This window comes from Macaca thibetana, chromosome 7 (genome assembly GCF_024542745.1).
Source record: "Macaca thibetana thibetana isolate TM-01 chromosome 7, ASM2454274v1, whole genome shotgun sequence".
Taxonomy (NCBI): Eukaryota; Metazoa; Chordata; class Mammalia; order Primates; family Cercopithecidae; genus Macaca; species Macaca thibetana.
In genome coordinates, this window is record NC_065584.1 from 134,966,768 (window position 1) to 134,991,437 (window position 24,670).

A 24,670-nucleotide genomic window follows, 5' to 3' on the forward strand; every position below is an offset into this window, starting at 1 on the left:
TTTGTGATTTTTTAAAAAAATCAATAAACCCATGAGTATTATCAAACATCTCTCAACTTACCATTTTTCCAATCATCATTACATAAGGTCCTGCCTGTTGATTTACAGCTAGAAAATCTAGCAAACGCACATACCAAAATATTATGTTAAGACAGTAAATTAATCTTCCAGCCACAAAAACATGATTATCATATGCATTTGCAAAGTTCCATTTTGCTCCAAATCTTAGTCCAAATCCAATGAAGAAAGAAATTATGGCAATTGTATCACTGATGTTGAAGTAATCACTAAACCATACTTTAATCTTCTGGTTTACTTTCCCAGCTTCAGACATAAAGATCTAAAGGTTTAACAACAACAAAAAAAGTTTAATCAATTTATTCGTATTAAAACACATACAGCAATCAATTATAACATTACAGAGTTTCACATAGCATTTTATTTATTTATTAACTTATTTATTTTGAGACAGAGTCTCACTCTGTTGCCCAGGGTGGAGTGCAGTGCCGCAATCTCGGCTCACTGCAACCTGCGTCTCCCAGGTTCAAGAGATTCATCCAACTAAGAAGCTGAAAATGCAGATTGCAACCCACTTTGCTAGACCTGGATTGTAAAATACTTCTGCAAAATTGTTTTATTTCAAATTAAAGCAGCACCTGGATATCCTGGTAGTAGCTGCCAAACCTGCCTTCTTTGTAGGAAGTAAATAACTGAATGGTTTAAGTAGCTGTATTTATCTAACTTATTTAAAACATATGTCTCTTCTCCTGAATATATGAATTTTAACAATTATCTTTTGAGAGGAATGGTAACACATTCACATCTTCAAAATTCATGGTGTATCATAAATACTGCAAAGTATCTGTTTCCCTCTTCTCCCTTAGCCAATTAATTACTCTTCCCACTAGAGGCAATCACTACTATTACTGTCTCATGAACACCTGCAGAACTATTTTATGAATATATATATTTTTAAATGCTTTGCAATTTGCTTTTATCATTTAATAAATCAATTTCTTTAAATATGCTGATAGAACAACATTTAATAAACATATGGACCATAACACTCAGAGGAATTTAAAATGCAAAATAAGCTATTTAATAAGAAATTCCTTCTGGTTCCAGTTGGTGTTTGGAGAAGAAAAAAAAAGAAGAAATTCTTATGATATCTAAGTGAGAGAGAAGTACTATGCCTTCTAATTATTTTTGCAATTTCTTCTATTCTCTAAATGCAAGGTAGAGACATGAAATAATTCAGAGGTACTTATGCAAGTATGTTATAAAACAATATTCATGGCCAGGCGCGGTGGCTCACGCCTATAATCCTAGCACTTTGGGAGGCCAAGGCAGGCGGATCATGAGGTCAGGAGTTCGAGATCAGCCTGACCAACATGGTGAAACCCTGTCTCTACTAAAAATACAAAAATTAGCCAGGCTTGGTGGCACGCACCTGTAATCCCAGCTACTAGGGAGGCTGAGGCAGAAGAATCGCTTGAACCCGGGAGGCGGAGGTTGCAGTGAGCTGAGATTGTGCCACTGCACTCCAGCCTGGGTGACAGAGGGAGACTCCATCTCAAAAAAAACAAAAAAACAAAAAATCAAAAAACAATATTCATGTAGTTACTACTTCAAAAACAAAGTATAAATATTAAGAAAAAGATTTTCTTCAAAATCAGGATATTAAAAATTTAAACTGAAAACTGAAAGACACAGGGATATAAATCTAAATGATGATTCAATGGCAGTATAGTACATTTTAGTAGGCAGTACAATATAAAAGCAAAATAAATACCTATTTATTTTATTTTTATTTTGAGATAGAGTCTTACTCTTTCGCCCAGGCTGGAGTGCAGTGGTGCAACCTCAGTTCACTGCAACCTCTGCCTCCCGGGTTCAAGTGATTCTCCTGCCTCAGTCTCCCAAGTAGCTGGGATTACAGGTGGCTGCCACCATGCCCAGCTAATTTTTGTATTTTTAGTAGAGATGGGGTTTCATCCTGTTGGCCAGACTGGTCTCGAACGCCTGACCTCGAGTGATCTGCCCGCTTCAGCCTCCCAAAGTGCTGGGATTACAGGTGTGAGCCACTGTGCCTGGCCTAAAGACCTATTTATAACTTACCTACCTAATTGGCTAAATCAGGCAGGTAAAATAAAAGTCATTTAGCCAAGTATATTTAATACTTTTTGAAGAGTGACAGAGAGCAAATGTGAACATTCAGGAAATAAAACAAACAAAATATAGGCTACATTTCTGACACAAATCATTGTATTTGTAATGGCAACAAAGTATACAGCATACTCACTAATTCTCTATTCTTTTGCCATTCTTTTGCCATTATTTTGGGAACAGTAAAATTACACAGGTTCTACACTTCTACAATCTCATCACACACATAAACACACACATACCCACCCACGTATATACCCAAAACAAAACAGAAAATCTTCCATGTATACAGTAAATTATTGGTAGGAAAAATTAAAGACATACCTCACGGACTTTCTCAATGGCATAAGTAAAAATATACGCAATAACAATCCATTCTTGAACTGAAGGTAATTGTTCCATTTGTACAAGAACCACAAATGTATAAAGCATCAGAAATCCTAAATATGCCAACTAATGAAAAAGTAAAGGTTATATAAACACTGGTTACAAAATAAATCTCTTAATTATGAACATTTTCAACCACACACAAAAATAGACATTAAATGAACCTTTGTGAATTATCCCCTGGTTTCCCTTATTAAAATAGTTTTAAAAATATCTCTTTTTCAGCACAGACATTGCATTTACTGGAGTATAAATGGTCCCCAGAGTATAAACGTGTTGTTCTACAACTCAGTCAACCTTTAGAACATCCCATAGAAAGGATTTTGTAATCAGGTTTATGTTCTCAGCATATGCCACACAATTCTGCTTAACTCACACCTACAGTATCATCATATATTCAAATTACTGCAGAATTTCACCACCATAATCATCAAGGAACACATATTTCCTGCCTCCTTCCTCCCCCAACCAAACAGTATTCCTAAGAAAGACAACTGAGGCAGGGTGTGGTGGCTCACACATATAATCCCAGAACTTTGGGAAGCCAAGGCAGGTGGATCACCTAAGGTTAGGGGTTTGAGACTTGCCTGGCCAAGAGGTGAAACCCCGTCTCTACTGAAGAAAAAAAAAAATTAGCCAGACATCATGGTGCATGCCTGCAATCCTAGCTACTCGGGAGGCTGAGGCACAAGAATTGCTTAAACCTGGGAGGTGGAGGTTGCAGTGAGCTGAGATCATGCCATTGTACTCCAGCCCGGGCAACAGAGCGAGACTCTGCCAAAAAAAAAAAAAAGGAGAAAGAAAAGAAAAGAGAAAAGACAAGACAGATAGACAATTGGTATTTTCTTAGCTCCCAGGCACTAAAGTTGAACCCCAAAAAGTGGGAAAGATGTGAAAAGGCTTTGCCCCAGGTACAGAAACAGCCCACCTTTGACACTCTGTACAAAATAGGTTATAGAGAGGTGATAAAGTTTATGTTTAAAAACATGTGAGTATTTATTTCATTTCAGAGGAAAACCCACACTTATTGACCCTTGAAAAATTATGGGTAACAATCCTCTCATCTCTATCTTGTCTCCATCAGTCCTAGAGTAAGTCATATCCTTGATTTGATTATCTATAACAGGCTAGGGAAGTAAACTGCAGTAAAGAAAGAAAAGAGAAATTCCTGTAGTCACCCATACTGGCTATTTTAACGTAGCCATTCACATGAATGCAAATGTAAGAAAACTGCCCTATTTTCATTAGTGGAGACAGAATTTGGAGATTAGATCAGATAACTGATATTTGCAATTTCAGCCTCTGAATAGGAAGGAACAAGAACATTTTCACATAGAGATGTAAGGAAATGTTAATGGTCACATTTGGGTGAAAAAGTAATCGCCAAAGAAACAGATTCTTATTGATGAAAATGAAAAAATCTCCAAACAACAAAGTTAAAAACATCTTAATTAAGAATTTTCCGATGAAGATGAGTTAAGAACTCATTTACTCAGTCCCTGGTTAAAAGTAGGGGCTAATCTCATTTACTGTATCACCTGTTCCTTCAGGTTGGTCCATCACTAGGAAAAGCAGCACCAGCAAGATAGCCAACTAATATTTCCTAGTGCTCATTCTCCACACAAAACAACCAAAACACATAAACACCTACATTTCAACCAAAATAACAGATGAGTCCATCCTTGTATGGACATATGCTCTTTATCTGCTGTCAAATCAATTTTTCCATAAAGCAACAGAAAAGCCAATTATATGGAAGGTAATCAAGCATACACTTTAATACGATTAAAGAAATAAGCCACAGATAAATAAAACCATATAAATGATCTGGATTACTTTTCATCATCATCAGTTAACACTGCCAACAGGTTTATTTCAGACTTTTATGTATTATAAAATTATAATACAAAAAATTTTATAAGACAAAAAAATTTTATAATACAAAAAAAACTTTTATAATACAAAAAAAAAAGTATCAGAATCTCTTTTGGTCCATCTTTTATCATTAATTTTACTAGTTGATTAGTATTTGCTACCAACTTACAAAGGCCAATGGTTATCACATATTTGTTAAGTATATTTTTGGTTCCAATTAGAACTGAAATTTGTTAGTGTTTATCACTCTAGATGACAATTTAAATAAAACTAGGGCAAATGTATCACTCTTTTAAATGTGAAATGCCTTTTCAGTGATCTAAGTTATATCAAGATTAGTATGGATTCTGAACCAGTGGTCCCCCAAAGCCTATCTCTTAAAAACATTATGCTCGTGTAATTTAAAAACATACCGTGTTAAACCAGAATTTTACAATTGGTGCATGATAAAAGGCATAAAACTTTCGTGTGATTGGAAGCTTTTTTGATTTTATTTGTATCTCCATCTCATTCTTTCCTTCATTACTATCCAAAATCCGTACTTCTTTAAACACTTCCTAAAATTAAAAAAAAATTTTTTTGTACAATTATTCAGAACAGAACAAATTTATGTTTACTTTAAAATGTTTTCCTGCTTACCATGGGGATCTCTTCTGTTATGTTCTGAAAGTTGTTTTCGCTGTCATCCATTGTCATCTGATGAGCATCTTGAGATTGTGGGATATGGGACATTTCAGCCTTAGTTTTATATTCTAGCAGTAATATGGCAGGTGGAACTAAAATGCTTAGTATGACCTAAATTTTTAGAAACATAATTTTGCATTTTAAAATTAATGACCTTCAAGAATATAATAAAGAAAAATAAAAGATATTAAATATCTTATGATGATTAGCCATTTTGCCCCAGTAGTGGAGAGAAAAAAACAAAAAATTCATTTTTTACTTACATGTTGTATTTAAAGAGGCCCAAGTTTTAAAGAGTAACAAAACATTTGATTATTATGATAATAAGGGTATAGGATAGATTTAATAATTATTATAGACTTGTCCTTTAAATAAAATCAGATTATAATTTGTTCAGAAAACACATTTTCTTTACACAAAATTCAAACCTTATAAAGGTGCTATGTCCTTAATTTTATCCTAAATCTCTTTGCAAGTGTTCCATGTCATAACATGATTACTCAGCTTGTGCCTCTATAAACAAAAAGGTTTATTTCTAAAATTTTACTTATTACTTGCAAAATCCCAAAGCATGAAGAAATTGTAATTGCGTAACAGGGTTTCTGTTGGTTATTCAGTGGCCTATGGTTAAAACTGCCTGATTTCTGACTCCTACATTTCTGCACCTTATTTAAAAAGATGTAAGAGAACAAAAAGCAAAGTTAAAAGCAGTATGTATCACCATGACAAAACCTGAAGTACATGTCATTTTACCCAAATTTTTAAAGATATAAATGGGCCACATGTATATACTTAAGTATAAACTGGGTATATGAATATACTCATTCAATATACTTTAAGTAACTTAAAAGTAACAGATTATTAAATTAGTAGATAGGTCTTGAATTTCAGAATTTGGGAATAATCCTTTCATAAAGTAGTAACTTTTTTCAAGGCTGCTCAGGGCCATAATCTCCAGTATTTCCCATTTGTTCCCCTTCTAGCTCAAAAAGAGGCCATAATCATTATACACACCTGAAAAGGATTCAAAAGTAAAGAAGAGGAGGAAAAAAGAAGCCCATTATACCACTTGGGATGAAATGCCAATCATCCTTCTTGCTACCTCTATAACCCCCACCATTACCCTCACACATCAAGGCATTTTACTACACATTTAGACTAATTCCTCTGTTCTTTTTATCTTATCATACACTTTATATAAAATTATTTCTAAAGTATACCTTGTACCAGGAATTTTTCCTCATATTCAGCCTTCCCATCCACATATCAGATAACAACATTTGTGTACAGGTGTGGGCTACAAAAGGTCTAAGTCTTGAAGAAACTGCTAACTTAAGGCAGGTTGAATTACTCCAGTTCTTCAGTTCATAAGTGAGCAATTTCATAGCCATGGTTTCATCTTGTCTGAAGGACTGTTCTAATAATTCAACGGCCAACTGACCAAAATCACTATAAAAAGATAAAAGCCAAAATATACTCAGATTAACAAACTGCAATTTTAAGCCACTATTCTTATATACATTAATACTTTCTACCTTTTAATATTCTCACACACACTTACAGAATTATGAGGCATTAAAACCATAACTGTTTTCAGACATCTACATCTATTCACAAAATATTAAAATATGTCGCATTATGTACAAGACTGAAAAGGTGAATCCAGAGCACTTTCTCCCAGTCCTAGAAATCAAACTATAATCTCGAAGGCAATCAAAACTGACAATGCTACAATGCTCTGTTCAAAAAAGTTTATGCAGTATTTCAAACACAGAAAACAGTTGGTACCTGGTAAAGAGGAAGAACAATGTGACTAGGGACTAACCTAATTATGAGAAACATCTGAATTTTGAAGTTCCACTAAGTAACCATAGGATCCCTGTTAAGAGTTATTTTCAGTAACAGTTGGTCACTGTCCTCTAAAGACCCCACTTGGGAAGCGGGAGGTCTTAGTATATATTAGAAAACTTCTACAAACTACATTTCCAGTTTAATATTTCAATACTGCCCCCCCCAAGTAAACTGTAAATTTTTATGAACTATGTCGTTATTCTATGTATGTACTTCTAGCTTCTGAAGTGCCTCCCAGTTGAATTCAGTCTATTTTCTTATAACACAGCTCCAACCTCACTTCCGCCCTTTCCTTACCAATTCAAATGGAACTTTCTAATCCAATTGCTACTATTTGCAAAAATTAAAATGACTTCTGGCATTTCTTCTTTCTTTTGAGATAGGGTCTACCCTGTCACCCAGGCTGGAGTGCAGTGGCATGATCACAGCTCACTGCAGTCTCAATCTCCCAGGCTCAAGTGATCCTCAGCCTCCTGAGTAGCTGGGACCACAGACAAGTGCCACCACACCCAGCTAATTTTTAAATTTCATGTAGAGACGGGGTCTGCCTATGTTGCCCAAGCTGCATTTCTTCTTTCTTGCTGAAATATTTAATTCTTGGGTTGTAAATATAATAACCTCTTTTTCATAGAGGCAGAAAGTTTCTTTCTGAATTAAAAAATATATACACTTCAATAATTTTCTGTCAATTGTACCAGTAAGATTATACATATAAATACATCACCGTTAAGTACGTGGCACTGTAACAGCCACTCAAACAATATCTACTTTGAATTTTTAAAATGTTTTCAAATAGGCTGGGCGCGGTGGCTCAAGCCTGTAATCCCAGCACTTTGGGAGGCCAAGATGGGTGGATCACGAGGTCAGAAGATCAAGACCATCCTGGCGAACATGGTGAAACCCCGTCTCTACTAAAAAATACAAAAAACTAGCCGGGCGAGGTGGCGGGTGCCTGTAGTCCCAGCTACTCAGGAGGCTGAGGCAGGAGAATGGCGTAAACCCGGGAGGCGGAGCTTGCAGTGAGGGGAGATCCGGCCACTGAACTCCAGCCTGGGCAACAGAGCGAGACTCCGTCTCAAAAAAAAAAAAAAAATGTTTTCAAATAATAAAATATCACTTACTTGGAATACTGTTTCAGTTCTTCTGAAGTATCATCTACCAGGTCACTCTGCTTTGCTTCATATGCCATTGAACGATAGATCTTACAGGCAACTAATGCTTTAGCCATTGATTCTTCACCATGTTGCCATAAAAAACGGGCCATGACCTGCCTCTTCATAAGGCAAGCCCAAATTAAAAGTTCATTAAGTGGATAAGGAAAGCGCTTGGTTTCTGGATCATCAATGTCTACAATTTCATCTTTGGTTCTTTTCTTCTTTCCTTCTTCCACAACTGTATCAATCTTCCAGGGAAAATAAAGTTATAAAGATCATTATAATAAGGCCATATGAAATTTATGTCACTGAAAATTTTAGTAAAATATCCTTTACATTATTCAGCTCCATAAAACTGCACATAATAGCATAAATTTTATAAACTGGATTTTTATTATAGCTCATAATTCATTTTATGAAAATGTTATTTTAACAGAAATGTCTTTGCAATAAACATTTCCCAAAATTTAAGGGCCTAAATATTTCAACTAATATTCTAATAGAACATAATTTTAATAAAGGGTTAGATAACATTTTTGTCATACATGTTCTTAATCAAGTATAACTGGAATGAAAGGAGTCAGGTAACCATTTATTAAAACATTTTAATTTGGTTATCATCATAGCTAAATATGAAAATGTAGGCTGGGTGCAGTGGCTCATGCCTGTAATCCTAGCACTTTGGGAGGCTCAGGCGGGTGGATCACAAGGTCAAGAGATCGAGACCATCCTGGCCAACATGGTGAAACCCCATCTCTACCAAAAATACAAAAAATTAGCCGGTGTGGTGGCGGGTGCCTGTAGTGCCAGCTACTTGGGAAGCTGAGGCAGGAGAATCACTTGAACTCGGGAGGCGGAGGTTGCAGTGAGCCAAGATTGAACCAAGGCACTCCAGCCTGGTGACAGAGCAAGACTCCATCTCAAAAAAAAAAAAAAGTAACAGAATCATTAACTTATAATTAATATCTCTGTGTATGAGAAAATGACAATTCTAAGACATACCCAAAAATGAAAGGTAATTCTTACTAAATCCAATTAGGTTTTTTTGTTTAATAATACTAAGTAATTTAGAAAGAAGAAAATAAAAACCCAGAAAGAATAATATTTAAATAAATTTACCTTTGGTCGGTAGGGCTGTGCTGTCTTAATGAAATGGTTATGCCTCATTTTTTCCTTTTTATCTGCCCTATTGCCAAAAGATTCATGACTCTTTCGCAACTGAGGAGTGCTGCTGGAGGTATTTCGGCCAGACCTCTGAAAATGAGCTCTTATTAGCTTTTACAGATTTAAACATGCTGACATGTTATAAAAATTCAAGAATCAATTTATATACGTGTGCAAATGTGTTTGTGTATAAACAAAACATGACTGGTTTAGGATTTTCATGACAAAATATTTCTAATTACTCTTAGTTGAAAATCTTCAATTTTATGACAGTGTTACTTTCTCCATTCTAATGTTAATTCTTAACATTTAAAGTGCATTTAATGTTAAAGCACATATATGGATTTCCCCCCAAATTTTACATACCCGATTATTTCCACCAAGACTATTATATATTAATCGAAAACGTTTCCTAGTATAGGTGCATCTGTAGGTTCCTCCCATGAGATATTCAATAACAAGTCCTATATCAATTAGAGTGATCTTATATCCTGGAGGAAGATTTCCCTAGAAACAAAACATGTTTTAAATAGATCAGATAGCATCTCTCAATATTGCCATGCCCTGCCTAGGAACAGGCCTACTCTCCAAAATGACAAATGTTTACTTTGTATAAGCAGCAAGGGCCAGGTGCAGTGGCTCACGCCTGTAATCCCAACACTCTGGGAGGCCAAGGTGGGTGAATTACCTGAGGTCAGGAGTTCGAGATCAGCCTGACCAACATGATGAAACCCCGTCTCTACTAAAACTACAAAAACATTGGCCAGGCAAGCTAGCACGTGTCTGCAGTTCCAGCTACTCAGGAGGCTGAGGCAGGAGAATCGTTTGAACTCGGGAGGCGGAAGTTGCAGTGAGCCAATATTGTGCCACTGCACTCCAGCCTGGGAGACAGAGCAAGACTTGGTCTCAAACAAACAACAAAAAAAGCAGCAGCAGCAGCAGCAAGGGTTGCCAGCAGCTATCTTTACAGAAGGAGATGTTTGTTTCTCTATTTGTTCTGTAAAAATACGGGATTCTGAAGTTCTGAGGTCTCAAAGGTGTGCCTTCAGACAAGAGTATGACCTAAAGCAGGAAGATAACAATTTCATCTCTCTATTGCCCCAATACTTCACACATAAGATGGAGGCTGGGTGCAGTGGCTCAGGCCTATAATCCCAGCACTTTGGGAGGCTGAGGCAGGCGGATCACCTGAGGTCGGGAGTTCCAGACCAGCCTGGCCAACATGGAGAGACCCGGTCTCTACGAAAAATACAAGAGCAAGACTCTGTCTCAAAAAAAAAAAAAAAAAAAAAAAAAGAGACAATGGAAATGCTAATTGGCCAACTATTCCATTTTCATTGTGATATACATAAAAAATTGCATTTTTCGGCAAAAATAATGCTGTGTTATGTTTCCAGACTGGCCCAGAAATACATGTAAATATTTTTTAACCAAAATTATACTGGCGATATTATAGGTTTTTATAGTGTTGTCTAGGAATTAACTATCACTTGCAACATTGTTTAAAGCTAAGATTTCATTTTCCCATGGCAATTTACAAATGCACTTTTGAAACATACACCATTTGTGAGTTTGGAAAGATGGCCTGTTTAAAAATTTAAAAACTGGTTAATTTCATTAAATAATCTTAAAGGGATTTAATCATCAGATAATTTGTATTTATTAACTAATTCTGCCCTCCTACCATTACCATTTTTTTTATTTCCCTGATTATAATGTCATGAACTTTTTTTTTTTTTTTTTTTTAATGTCTGTATTTTTACTATCTTGGTTTCACTGGGCACGGTGGCTCACGCCTGTAATCCTAGCACTTTGGGAGGCTGAGGGGGTGGATCACCTGAGGTCAGGAGTTTGAGATCATCCTGGCCAACATGGTGAATCCCCATCTCTACTAAAAATACAAAAATTAGCTAGGTGTGGTGCAGGGCACATGTAATCCCAGCTACTCAGGAGGCTGAAGCAGAAGAATTGCTTGAACCCAGGATGCGAAGGCTGCAGTGAGCCAAGATCGCATCATTGCACTCTACTATGGGCAACAAAGGCGAAACTCCGTCTCAAAAATAAATAAATAAATAAATAAATAAATAAAATCTTGTTTTCATCTGTGAAATTTCTAATTTCTAGATAGCTATATCCTTTAAATATCTAATTTGAAAATAAATCAAAATACATATTTCCATCTTGAATACATGATTTTTGGTTTTAACTCAAGCAGTCTCAAAATATTCTGATTGAGAATGTCACCTATGATACTTGTCAATATTATTTATTAAAAATGACAAATGCCATTATATGAACCCACTTGAATGAGAAATATTTAAATTAGGTAAAATAATGTGAATTATCTATCAAATATCATGATGATCAAGTTCTCAAACTATACTAAGCCATAAAACTCTACCAATGTGAATCAAAATATTCAATTACTGCCTTTACTTCAGGATTTATCACTTACAGAAATCAAAAAATAGGGCTTATTATCATAGCCACCAATGTAACAACAATGTATACAAATTCTCAGATTTGTTTCCAAAATTTTGACTACCATAATTCTTAGAAACATGGTCTTAAGGTCTCCCCCATTACTTAAGATTTCTAGGGGAAGGAGAGGAAATTTTAATTATTTAAAAAGACCAAATCAAACTGATGTGAAATGACCAGAATAGGCAAATCATTAGATTAATAGTTATCCTAGGAGGGGGACGGAAGTGGGGAGTAGAGAAGGAGAAGAAATGAGGAGTGACCGCTAAAGGGTACAGGGTAACTTTTCGAAGTATTATAAATGCTCTAAAGTTAGACTATGGCAATGGTTGCACAACTCTGTGAATAAAGTAAAAAAAGTATGCTTTTTTTTTTTTTTGAGACAAAGGATCTTGCTGTGTTGTCCAGGCTGGAGTGCAATGGCACAATCTCAGCTTGCAGCAACCTCCGCTTCCCAGGTTCAAGCAATTTTTCTGCCTCAGCCTCCTGAGTAGCTGGGACTACAGGCACATGCCACCACGCCTGGCTAATTTTTGTATTTTTAGTAGAGACAAGGTTTCACTATTTTGGCTAGGCTGTTCTTGAACTCCTGACCTCAAGCCACCACGCCTGGCCAATATACACTTTAAATGAACGAATTTTGTAATTTGTGAAATACATTTCAATAAAGCTATAAAGAAAAGCACACGTGGGCTGGGCGTAATGGCTCACACCTGTAATCCCAGCAGTTTGGGAGGCCGAGGTGGGTGGATCACCTGAGGTCAGGGGTTCGAGACCAGCCTGGCCAACATGATGAAACCCCATCTCTACAAAAAAAATAATAACAATAATAAATAAATAAATAAGCCGGGTGTGGTGGCACGCACCTGTAGTGCCAGCTACTTGGGAGGCTGATAGGAGAACTGCTTGAACCTGAGAGGCAGTGGGTGCAGTGAACCAAGATCGTGCCATTGCACTCCAACCTGGGCAACAGACCAAGACTCCATCTCAAAAAAAACAAAATCAGCCAGGCGTGGTGGCAGACACCTGCAATCCTAGCTACTCAAGAGGCTGAGGCAGGAGAATCACTTGAACCCGGGAGACGGAGGTTGCAGTGAGCCGAGATCGCGCCACCGTACTCCAGCCTGGGCAAGAAAGGGCAAAACTTCATTTCCAAAAAAAATTTTTTTTAATATAAAATGTCTCGGTTCTTCCTATGGGATAGTTTAGTATTAAATCAGTTACAAAATAATGAAAATGAAAACAGAAAATGACATTTTTAAAAAACATCCTCAAGGCTGTTAAAAATGACATTTCTAATGTCATTCTTTTTTCTTAAGACAGGGCCTTGATGTGTACCCAGACTGGAGTACAGTGGCTCAATGACAGCTCACTGCGGGCTCAAGTGATCCTCCCTCAGTGCCCCCCACACCCCCACCAATCATTTGGGACTTACAGGCAGGTGACAACATGCCAGGCTAATTTTTAATTTTTTTGTAGAGACAAGGTCTCGCTTTGTTGCCCAGGCTGGTCTCGAACACTTTCTCTCTGGCGATCCTCCCACCTCAGACTACCAAAGTGCTGGTATTACGGGTATGAGCCACCAGGCCTGGCCTTCGATGTGTTTAATAATGCACTCATATTAAGTAGCAAATAAAAGCTGAAATAAATAATTCTAAACAAAATTTAAGTTTAGAAACTCAGAAGATATTTTAACCAAATAAATATAAATACTATTTTATCAAGGAAAACAAAACTGTATTGAACACCAATATAAATGGCTATAAAAGTGGTGATAAATGTTTAAAACTTTTAGTTCACAAACAATCCTGATAGGAGAGAAGAGGAATAAGGGTACATCAATTTAGTGGCCACAGAACAGCCTGAGATCATGAGAGTGTTATACATTCATCACTACCAATACTAGATTTTGTTTTACTTTTAAAAATGTTAAAGCGATTTATATATATTTAGGGTTACAAGTATAGATTTCTTACATGCATGTGTTATGTAGTGGTGAAGACGAGGCTTTCAGTGTACCTATTACCTGAATGGAGAATAGTGTACCCACAGGTAAATTGTTCAACCCTCACCCCCCAACCCAACCTCCCACCTTTTGTTAAGTCTCCAGTGTCTATCATTCCACTCTATGTCCACAGGTACCCATTGTTTAGCTCCAACTTATAAGTGAAAACGTGGTATTTGACTAAGTTATTTCACTTAGGATAATGAACCTCTAGTTCCATTCACATTGCCACAAAGGACATGATTTCATTCTTTTGTATGGCTGAGTAGAAACACTACATTTTTTTTTTAAGGGGAGAGAGCTTTTCAGTATTTCTACTGGCATTTTTTTTTAAGGGGAGAGAGCTTTTCAGCATTTTTACTGGCAAAGTCTGCCATTAAGATCATGACCCTGTCCTCAATTTCCTTATTCAGTATCCTTTACATTCGGACAATTTGCTAAGGAACAAATTTCTGCTGAAGATAGAGGAAAAAAGATACATTCTATCAACAGTCTTTCTTTTATGAACCAATGAGCTTTATACATCATATTCTATCTTGGATGACCAGAAGCTCAATAGCTTTTTTTTTTTTTTTTTTTTTTTAAGACAGAGTCTCACTCTGTTCCCAGGCTGGAATGCAATGGCAAGATCATGGCTCATGGCAGCCTCCACCTCCTGGCCTCAAGCGATCCTCCCACCTCAGCCTCCCGAGTAGCTGGTACTACAGGTGTGCACCACCATGCCCAGGTAATTTTTTTAACTTTTTGTAGAGATGTGATTTCAGCATGCTGCCCAGGCTGGTCTCGAACTCCTGGGCTCAAGCAATCCACCAGTCTCAACCTGCCGAAATGCTGGGATTACAGGTTTGAGCCTCCCATGCCTGGCAGTGGTCTTAATTTCATAAATTCTCTTTTTTTCTTGTTTTCTGATACATTATGCTCTTTACTCCTCTCTTACCACAAATTCAGCCCATATTTTATCTTGTTCTGTAAACTAATTTTATTGGTATTTCCAAATGCTTTAAAAAAAAAAAAAGATGAAATATAAATGATTTTTTAAAATAACATTTTTCAAAAGCAAAAATAATCTTTTACCTGTTTGACGTCTCGAACAAGATGAAACAGCATTGGATTAGTTGGACCTTGTTTCTTTAGGGAGAAAAAGTTACAGCAAACTATTATTTTTCTTCTAAAATAATTTAAAGTTTACAGGATTTTTGAGAACCTCCTTATATAAATTACACTGTTTTGGAGTTATTTCCTTAAGTTCTATTCATAAAGTAGAACAACAAAGAATTGTCACGTTTACTGCCAAAAAACAAATAATCTTAGAGTATCACTAAAATGATATTCTTTTTTGTTTCATAAAAGTCATGTCAACACTGCAACTTTACAACTGTACCTTAAATTTAAATTTACATTTATTTCATTGATAATGGCGCTGTACAATACCTTTCTTCTTGTTAAAATGTCTGTTCCTCTGTTCCATCACTAATAAAGTCATATTGAGACTTTAAATATTTTGAGTAACAAGTCTTTTAACATAAGCTTGTCCAACCTGTAGCCCACGGGCTGCATACAGCCCAAGAAGGCTTTGAATGCGGCCCAGCACAAATTTGTAAACTTTCCTAAAACATTGAGTTTTTTTCCAATTTTTTTTTTTTAAGCTCATCAGCTATCATTAGTATATTTTATGTATGGCCCAAGACAATTCTTCTTCCAATGTGGCTCAGGAAAGCCAAAAGATTGGACATCCCTGATTTAACATTTATATATGCCATAATTTTGCCATTATCTTACTTCTCTTAATATATAATGTTAGAGTGGACTAATCGCAAGTTCCACCTTTCTAGTAATCTCATTTTGATGGCAGTCTGTATTTTGAAAAAATAGCCAAATATCTATTCTCCTCGACCAAGAAGGAAGTAAATGGCTCAAAAAGACCTGAGGTAGTCATTTGACCCGTCTGAAATTTAATGCAATGAATTCCAGGTGACACAAATCAAGAGACTTCTAAATACTTTAAATCCTATTGTTTAAAAGAATTATCAAATGGGATTTAATGCCACCCGTGTATTGATATTTTATATGATAAGTTATTATAGTAATCAACTCAATCTACTTTTTTATTTCGATCACATCTACTTTGTAAAATGTTTTAAAATTTAACTGGGTGCACCTACCATTATTTCTTTTTTTTTTTTGAGATGGAATCTCGCTCTGTCGCCCAGGCTGGACTGCAGAGGTGCAATCTCGGCTCACTGCAAGCTCCGCCTCCTGGGTTCACGCCATTCTCCTGCCTCAGCCTCCCAAGTAGCTGGGGCTACAGGTGCCCGCTGCTACCACGCCCTGCTAACTTCTTTGTATTTTCAGTAGAGACAGGGTTTCACTGTGTTAGCCAGGATAGTCTCCTGCCTCAGCCTCCCAAAGTGCTGGGATTACAGGCGTGAGCTACCGCACCCGGCCATCTACCATTATTTCTTTGGAGAAAAAGTTATTTTCTTTTATATTCCTGGCTTTCAAATTCTATATAATATCTAAGATGACTACAATTGACATTGCATATAAATTATACTTTACTTTGCTCTGTCTTCTTTTTACAATATTTATTTAGGGCCGGGCACGGTGGCTCAAGCCTGTAATCTCAGCACTTTGGGAGGCCGAGGCGGGTGGATCACCTGAGGTTGGGAGTTCGAGACCAGCATGACCAAACACGGAGAAACCCCGTCTCTACTGAAAAAACACAAAATTAGCCCAGTGTGGTGGCGCATGCCTGTAATCCCACCTACTCGGGAGGCTGAGGCAGAAGAATCGCTTGAACCCGGGAGGCGGAGGTTGTGGTGAGCCGAGATCACGCCACTGTGCTCCAGCCTGGGCAACAAGAGTGAAACTCCATCCCCCCAAAAATAAAAAATTTTTAAAAAAACAACAACAATATTTATTTAGTCTATCCACTCAGGGGCTAAGTTCTCTCTGCCAATTCTCCCCCACAGGTTAACTTTTTAAAATAAGAGTTTCTTCTAAGTTAGTAAGAAGCATCTCATATTTTGGGAGTACTGGGGAATTTCACTGCATTTTTCTCCAACGGTATATAATCATATGCAAAGGCACTTAGAATTTTTTTAATTCTATTTTATCCTACTCTATTAAATGTTTATCCATTAAAAATAAACTGTTAGTAAATAATAAATGTACTTTAACATAGTAATTCTCAAAGTGTGACCTGGGGACACCTGAGGCCCCCATGATTCCTTTGGGAGTTCCATGAGATCAAGACTTTTTTCCTAATCATATTAAAATTGTATTTGTATTGTTTCATTCTTATTCTCTCCGTGTTTGGTGAAGTTTTCCAGAAGCTTTCTGATGTGTGATATTGTGAGATTAAATTCAGAAGCAAATATGAGAATCCAGCTGCTTTTATAAGGCTAGACTTTAAAGACATTTGCAAAAATGTTTTCCTCTCCTCAGCAATTTTTCTGTTTTCTTTAAAAATAAAAACATAGCAGGCTGGGCGCGGTGGCTCATGCCTGTAATCCCAGCACTTTGGCAGGTCGAGGCGGGTGGATCACCTTAGATCAGGAGTTCAAGACCAGCCTGGCCAACATGATGAAACCTCATCACTACTAAAAACGCAAAAATTAGCCAGGTGTGGTGGTGGGCATCTCTAATCCTAGCTACTTGGGAGGCTGAGGCAGGAGAATCACTTGAATCTGGGACGTGGAGGTTGCAGTGAGCTGAGATTGTGCCATTGCACTCCAGCCTGGATGACGAGAGCAAAACTCCGTCTCAAAAAAAAAATAAAAATAAAAACGTATCAGGCAGAAGGTGCTAATTTAAGAAAAAAGAAATACAAATAACAAATATTTATGTTAACATGGGATAAGGTTAGAAATTTTAAGTAAACATAATTGCTACTTTAATAAAAACAAATATTTTTTAAAACTCGCATTTTTACATTCTAAAATACCAACACACATAAACAAAACCTCTTTAGAAAAGCTCTCTGAAGTTCTTGATAATTTTAATGTAAAGGAACCCTGAAATTAAAAAGTTTGAGAACCACTACTTTATCATGTTGCAAGCCCTTAAATGTTTTAAAACTTCATCAATAATTGATGCTAAAAGTAACTACAGTATTTTCTTAAGACCTTTGAGTTACATAATTTAAAAATTACTTGCCTTGCTAATGGGATCAATGTTTATTTTTATTATTTTACACTGCTTTATATTTCAGGGATAAACCTTACTACAGCACAATGAATAATCCTTTTAATTTTTACATCTATCCACTAGGGACAGTAAAATGTCAACAAAGTTCAATGCAAATGTGCTATGCACTATTAAAAGAAAATAATGGAGGCTGGGCCTGGTGGCTCATGCCTGTAATCCCAGAACTTTGGGAGGCTGAGGCAGGCGGATCACCTGAAGCTGGGAGTTCAAGACCAGCCTGGTCAACATGGTAAAACCCCATTTCTACTAAAAATACAAAAATTAGCTGGGCATGGTGGCGCACACCTGTAATCTCAGCTACTCGGGAGGCTGAGGCAGGAAAATTGCTTGAACCCGGGAGGCAGAGGTTGCAGTGAGCCCAGATCGTGCCACTGCACTCCAGCCTGGGCGACAGAGTGAGATTCTGTCTCAAAAAAAGAAAAAAATGGGAGAAAATAAGATATAATACCTACTTTAAAGAAATTTACAATCCAAAGGGAAAGACCTAATAATTGTACTTAACTATGCCATCAAGCTTCATGGAACCAGTGGCATGCATTTGAGCTAAGTTCTAAGCAATGAACAACATTTCAATAAACGGGTTATTAGTTGGAAGCAAAACAGACCAGCACTGTGAAAACAGCAAATGCTTTTTTAAAAAAAGTTTGTATTTTTGGCTGGGTGCTGTGGCTCATGCCTGTAATCCCAGCGCTTTGGGAGACTGAGGCAGGCAGATTATGAGGTCAAGAGACCAAGACCATCCTGGCCAACATGGTGAAACGTCAACTGTACTAAAAATACAAAAATTAGCTGGGTGCGGTGGCACATGCCTGTAGTCCCAGCTACTTGGGAGGCTGAGGCAGGAGAATCACTTGAAACAGGGAGGTGGAGTTTGCAGAGAGCCAAGATGGCGCCACTGCACTCCAGCCTGGCGACAGAGCGAGACTCCATCTAATAAAAAAAAAAAAAAAGTTTTTATTTTTAGTAAATAGTAGGTAGACATTTACCATCTTATTGCCGCCGTTCCCCTCTCCCCCAGGATTTGGGGAGCAATAAAAAGGCCAAGTGAGAAAAGTAGCTGGGGCAATATATGAAGATCTTTGAAAATCAAGTTAAGGATTTGGGTAGTAAATTCATATTCATCAGAAAACCACTAAGAAGGGTAGTATATCTTCAATGCTAATGATAATAAAAATTTGGAATAAAATGAGAAAGTCTTTGTGACAAGAATAATAAGTTTTCAGGAGTCCTTTACCAAAAAAATGAAAACAGTATGTAAGCTAAAAGGGGTATACCATGAGGTCAAACAATGAATGTAAAAAAAGAACAAAAAGCAATGCATAATTCCTCCATTAGACAACAGAGTCAAAAGAAACATAATCACCCTATAATTAAGAAGTTGATCCTATAGTTTTAAAAAGGGGTGAGGGGAGGGAAAGGGAGACAGATAGGAAAGAGAGGTAGGCTTAATAGCCCTATGTGAGTATGGTGACAGGGAATGGGTTCTAAAAACAAGGAAAGGGTTTCAGACTGTAATACAACCAATCCATACTAAGACTGGCTATAATTTTTTCATATAACCGAGGAAGACATTAAGGGTTTTATCAATAGGAACAGCTATATTCAGGTAAAGTAACATTTCCCAAAAGATAAAATGTAGTCAATAAAGAATTTTAACGTAGACTTACGGTGTTGTAAAGTTCTTCCAGTCTTGGAATGGTAAGGAATTTATGCATGCTTACTCCATTTTCAATAAGAAGTTTTACAAATGCAACTCTATCCATTACAAGAGCATCAAGCATAGCTTGTTCCAAGGATCCAACCTAGGAGTATCAAATTTAATAAGTATATAGTTCACATATTCTAATTATACAAACACTTTTAAATGTTAAGTCCTTAGGATTTATATTTAATTTGTTCCCAACAGTTTTAGAACAAAATTAGAAAGATGCAACACAGTAAAAAGCTAGTAAGACTTTAGGTGTTGAGGGAATAGATTAAAAGACCTCTCTAGAACAACATTTCTTAAAGAATATTCCACAAACACTACTTCTGTAGGAGAATAAATGTTACATGGGGGAAAAAACAGAATCCATCATCAATTAAATCTCGGGAAAGAATACCTTAAAGCAATGCTCTCGGTGTTTAGGGAAGGTTTTGTGGTAAGGATTATTTCAATAATTGAGTGCTGTTACTAACATTTAATGGGTAGGGTCAAGGGACATCAGAAATCAAGCAATATGCTGGAGAATTCTACTCAGAAACTATCCCGCATCCCACACAACTTTTTATTATCCTGTTAGATGTTCATGAGTGAAAAACCAGTAATTCTGCCTTACAAATGAACACTAAGTATTTCATCATGGTTTTTGTTCTACAATGAATTTTCCAAAAATACAACCACCAGAAAAGTCAGGCAAGATTGTACTTAGTTTTCTTCAGAACTTTAAAAGAAATCATTCATCATTAGGGAAAAGAAATCACTTGACAGCAGTACAACTTATGTCATTTGTGCTTAATATAACACATCTGTATCATTCAGCATTTGTAGCAGTCCTTTATATATTAAAGCCTATTTTATAGACTTCAACAGACTTTCAAATCAAATACTGGTAAATCAGTAGAGACACAAAATGTAGGTATTTCACTGAGTTTTATTAATATTGTTTTAATATAGTCTGTATATTTTTTAATATTTTGTATATTTCTGTGTATTTTTAAAAATTTAGTACCACATTACTAAAAACATCTTTGTGGCAAAAATCAATACAAAACCACTGGTTTTTTTACCCATTATTTTCCAATCTTATTCTATCTTCAGAGGTTTAACACACAACTACACAACTTCTCTAGAGGAACTTGTATTACCATTTCTTTCTCCAATCTATCTTCAATTTACATCACCTAGCAAGGATATAGTCTTCATGATATTTTCAGTATATACTTTCCATTTTTTCAGATGGGGTCTCATTCTGTCACCCAGTGGCACAATCATAGCTCACTGCAGCCTCAAACTCAGGGGTTCAAGGGATGTTCCCACCTCAGCCTCCCGCGTAGCTAAGAACTACAGGTGTGCACCCCTGTACCTGCCTTTTTTCTTTTTATTTTATTTTTTTAAATAGGGACAGGTCTCAAACTCCTGGCCTCAAGTGATCTTCCTACCTCAGCCTCCCACAGTACTGGAATTAAGAGGCATGAGCCACCACACCTAGGCCTATTTTAAGTATATACTGATGAAATGTATGCCTTTTACATGATGGCATTTAAAGATACAAGGTATGTTTTCTGTGACATTTTTCAATATTCAATTCTGTCACAAGGAAAATATTTTCACATGCTTAAAAATAAGGCCCGATTTCCAAGAAAATAATACTTATTAGTTTTCTCTACATTAATAGGCTGTAGTTTATCATGGCATGTTACTACTATTTTACTTCAGATTATTTCCTTCTTTCTCTTATCACATACAAATAATCCTGATGTTATTACTTATTCTAACAGTAATATTCTAACATTATTCTAGTGCCCACTTGATCTTTCTTTGTCCTACACTTGCAAAGGATGTTTATCTGTTCCCCAGGATATTTAAGTTACCAACAACATACTTGTATTAGTATGTATAACTGCAGCATTTACACTCATTATAACTGCAGGCATCTGACTTAGTATGTGTTTTATATTGCCAATCTTGAACATTTGTATACTGAAATATTTATTTTTTATTATAAATCATTTTTTCTGTCTTATTACAGTTAGGGCATTATACATATATTCTTAATTTATGTAATTATGACATTTCACTTTAGTAGAATAAAAGGAGATATAACAAAAGTATTGTTTTTAAAACAAGAACATTCTATCTGTGTTTATAATCACTGCCCTAGAACAAAAACTTAATTTTCATATCTGAGGGGAAAAAAGAGACCATTTAAAAAAAAAAGTGTCTGCTTTGCAAGGAGCATTTCCTCAATCACTCAATGCATACTGAACTCCTGGCAAGTAAGAAGAAAAAAGAAAAATAACTGTTCTGCAAATTCTAAGTTTAGCAAGAAGCACAAAATCAAATAGGTAACATTATGCAGAAGAAATCCATCAGACAAACCACATATACACAGAAGATAAATGCTTCATCCAAGCCTTTACATCTGAGGAGAACAAAATCCAGTGAAATTATTCAAGGGAAAAATAAGGTTGGTTATAGTCATCACCACAAATGATTAACATTAATTTTTTTCCTCTGTAGTCCTGCAAGAGGAGAAGTGACTAAATAAACTGTTTTTTTTTTTTTTTTTTTTTTTTTTTGAGACGGAGTCTCGCTCTGTCGCCCAGACTGGAGTGCAGTGGCCGGATCTCAGCTCACTGCAAGCTCCGCCTCCCGGGTTTACGCTATTCTCCTGCCTCAGCCTCCCGAGTAGCTGGGACTACAGGCGCCAGCCACCTCGCCCGGCTAGTTTTTTGTATTTTGTAGTAGAGACGGGGTTTCACCGTGTTAGCCAGGATGGTCTCGATCTCCTGACCTCGTGATCCGCCCGTCTCGGCCTCCCAAAGTGCTGGGATTACAGGCTTGAGCCACCGCGCCCGGCCAATAAACTGTTTTTTTATTGCTATATAGGAAATACACTTCCATGGTTAAAAAAAAAAATCAAACACTATAAAATGGTATAAAATAAAATTTTCTCTCCTCCAGCCCCCATCTCTCCAAGATGAATCCTATGTTAACAGTTTTAGAAAGGTACTGTTACTACACAGTACATGTAGATATGCATGAATGTTTGTACATTCATAAGGAGAATTTGCCACAATTAAGATCATACTGTGCATACTTTTCTGCAATTTGCTGTTTATATTTACTATGTGGACAAAAAGGATCTAGTTCATCCTCTGTAAAGGCTGGTAATACTTCAAGGTACAGATGAACATTTAATCTGCCCAGCCTCCTATTGATTCAGACATGTAACAAAATTTTAAGTGATTACTTACTACATACCAAGCTGTCAATACAATAGTAAACAAAACTGAAAAATATTCTTGCCCTCAGAAAGTTTACTTTCTAGGAGAAAGACAAACAAACAATAAATAATAGCTACATTATATGGTTTGTCAGATGGCGACAAAAGTTAGGAAAAAATAGCAGGGAAGAATGCTGGTTTAGGGGGATGCTATTAAAATAGGGTGGACAGAGGAAGTCCAAAGAGGAGACATTTGGTTAGAGGCCAGAAAGATAGGAGGAATTAAGCCCACGTGGGTATCTAGGGAAGAATGTTAAGATAGAGAGACAGGCAAGTACAAAGCCTAGAGATAGGAGCATGCTTGATATGTTCAAAGAAGAGCAAGAATGCCAACAAGGTTAGATAAAAAAGAGCAAAGCGGATAGTAGTAGCATGTAAGGCTCTGGATTATGCTCTGAGTAAATGGAATATGATTCATCTCCTGTTCGTAAAAGGACAGCAAGTATGAGAGAAGTGAAACCAAAAAGTATGCTACTGAAATAACACAAAAGAAGGATGATGATAGACTAGACCAGGATGATAAAATTAGGTATTTTGAAAGTAGATCTGACAAGATTTACAGATGGAATTGGATTGGAATACATGAGAAAGAGAAAAGTAAAACACTAAAGATTCTCATCTTAGAAACTAGGAAGAAGTTGTTCCCATTTAGTAGGATGAGGAAGATTAAAAAAAGAATAGGTCTAAACATCAGGGGGAATGCTAGAATGGATTCTCTTGTATACAGAGCATGAGTTCCAAAGCTTCTTTCAGTTCTAAGATTCTTAGAGATCTATATACTCTATAAAAAAATAAGGTTTTATCTAGAGGCATATATTAAATCCTAAACTGGATCGGAATGGTGTAGAAATACTTAGCTAAACTATTTTCGAACTATTGGCAGAAAACTAAAATGTCAAGTCAGTTCACAGTTCCCGCAAATACTTTTTTATTACTTAGTGTAATTTAATTGTATTGTGTATGTAGATTATTTACATACCAGCCACTGCTGTCCATAAACAAATACATGATTTTTGGCAATGTCAACTCTATCCCATGCCAATGTAAGGATAAGCTGGTCAAATGCAGATGCATTAGTACCTAATCGAATAAAGAAAATAGTTGACAGGTTCAATTAATTTATCTCCATTAAAAGGTGAACACTTTTTTTTTTTTAAAGAGATGGGGTCTTGGTCTGTTGCTCAGGATAAACTGCAAAGGTGATCATGGCTCACTGCAGCCTCAAATTCCTGGGTTCAAGTGTACCTCCCACCTTAGCTTCTGAGTAGCTGAGACTACAGATGAGCACCACCACACCCAGCTAATTTTTTAACTTTATGTAGAGACAGAGTCTCACTTGTTGACCAGGCAGGTCTCAAACTCCCGGCCTCAAGTGATCCTGCCACTTGGGCCTCCCAATATGCTGGGATTACAAGTGTGAGCCACAGTGCCCAGCACGAACACTTATGACATCTCCCCACCATTCTTTAGTTAACTTACACAGCTGGTGTCAGCCACCATTCAGAAGTAGCCTGCCTCAGAGAGATAAGATAAGCCCCAGGGTTAAGAACTTTACCTTTCCAACTATAAACAACATATTCCCATTCATTGCAAACATTTAGAAATGCAGAAAAATGAGAAGAAAACAAAGATGAACTGTTTCTATCACAGAGAGAGCACTATCAGGATTCTGAAAACAGCCTGTCAGGTACTTTTCTGTGCATATA

At 36.6% G+C, this 24,670-nt stretch overlaps 1 protein-coding gene across 4 annotated transcripts in view; it reads right to left on the minus strand.

Moving 5' to 3' along the window:
* The window catches only part of TRPM7 (transient receptor potential cation channel subfamily M member 7), a 120,837-nt gene that overhangs the window by 43,206 nt on the left and 52,961 nt on the right, over positions 1-24,670 (minus strand). For 3 of the 4 annotated variants that reach the window (XM_050797103.1, XM_050797104.1, XM_050797107.1), the window contains exons 11-21: positions 23,944-24,044; positions 19,644-19,778; positions 14,842-14,895; positions 9,648-9,788; positions 9,237-9,371; positions 8,085-8,365; positions 6,333-6,561; positions 5,068-5,223; positions 4,842-4,985; positions 2,491-2,619; positions 62-340 (exon numbers count right to left, since the gene is read on the minus strand). In XM_050797103.1, the coding sequence (XP_050653060.1) occupies positions 62-340; positions 2,491-2,619; positions 4,842-4,985; positions 5,068-5,223; positions 6,333-6,561; positions 8,085-8,365; positions 9,237-9,371; positions 9,648-9,788; positions 14,842-14,895; positions 19,644-19,778; positions 23,944-24,044 (1,784 nt within the window). The remainder of the gene's footprint in view (positions 1-61; positions 341-2,490; positions 2,620-4,841; positions 4,986-5,067; positions 5,224-6,332; positions 6,562-8,084; positions 8,366-9,236; positions 9,372-9,647; positions 9,789-14,841; positions 14,896-19,643; positions 19,779-23,943; positions 24,045-24,670) is intronic. The other variant, XM_050797105.1, reaches the window with a different exon arrangement.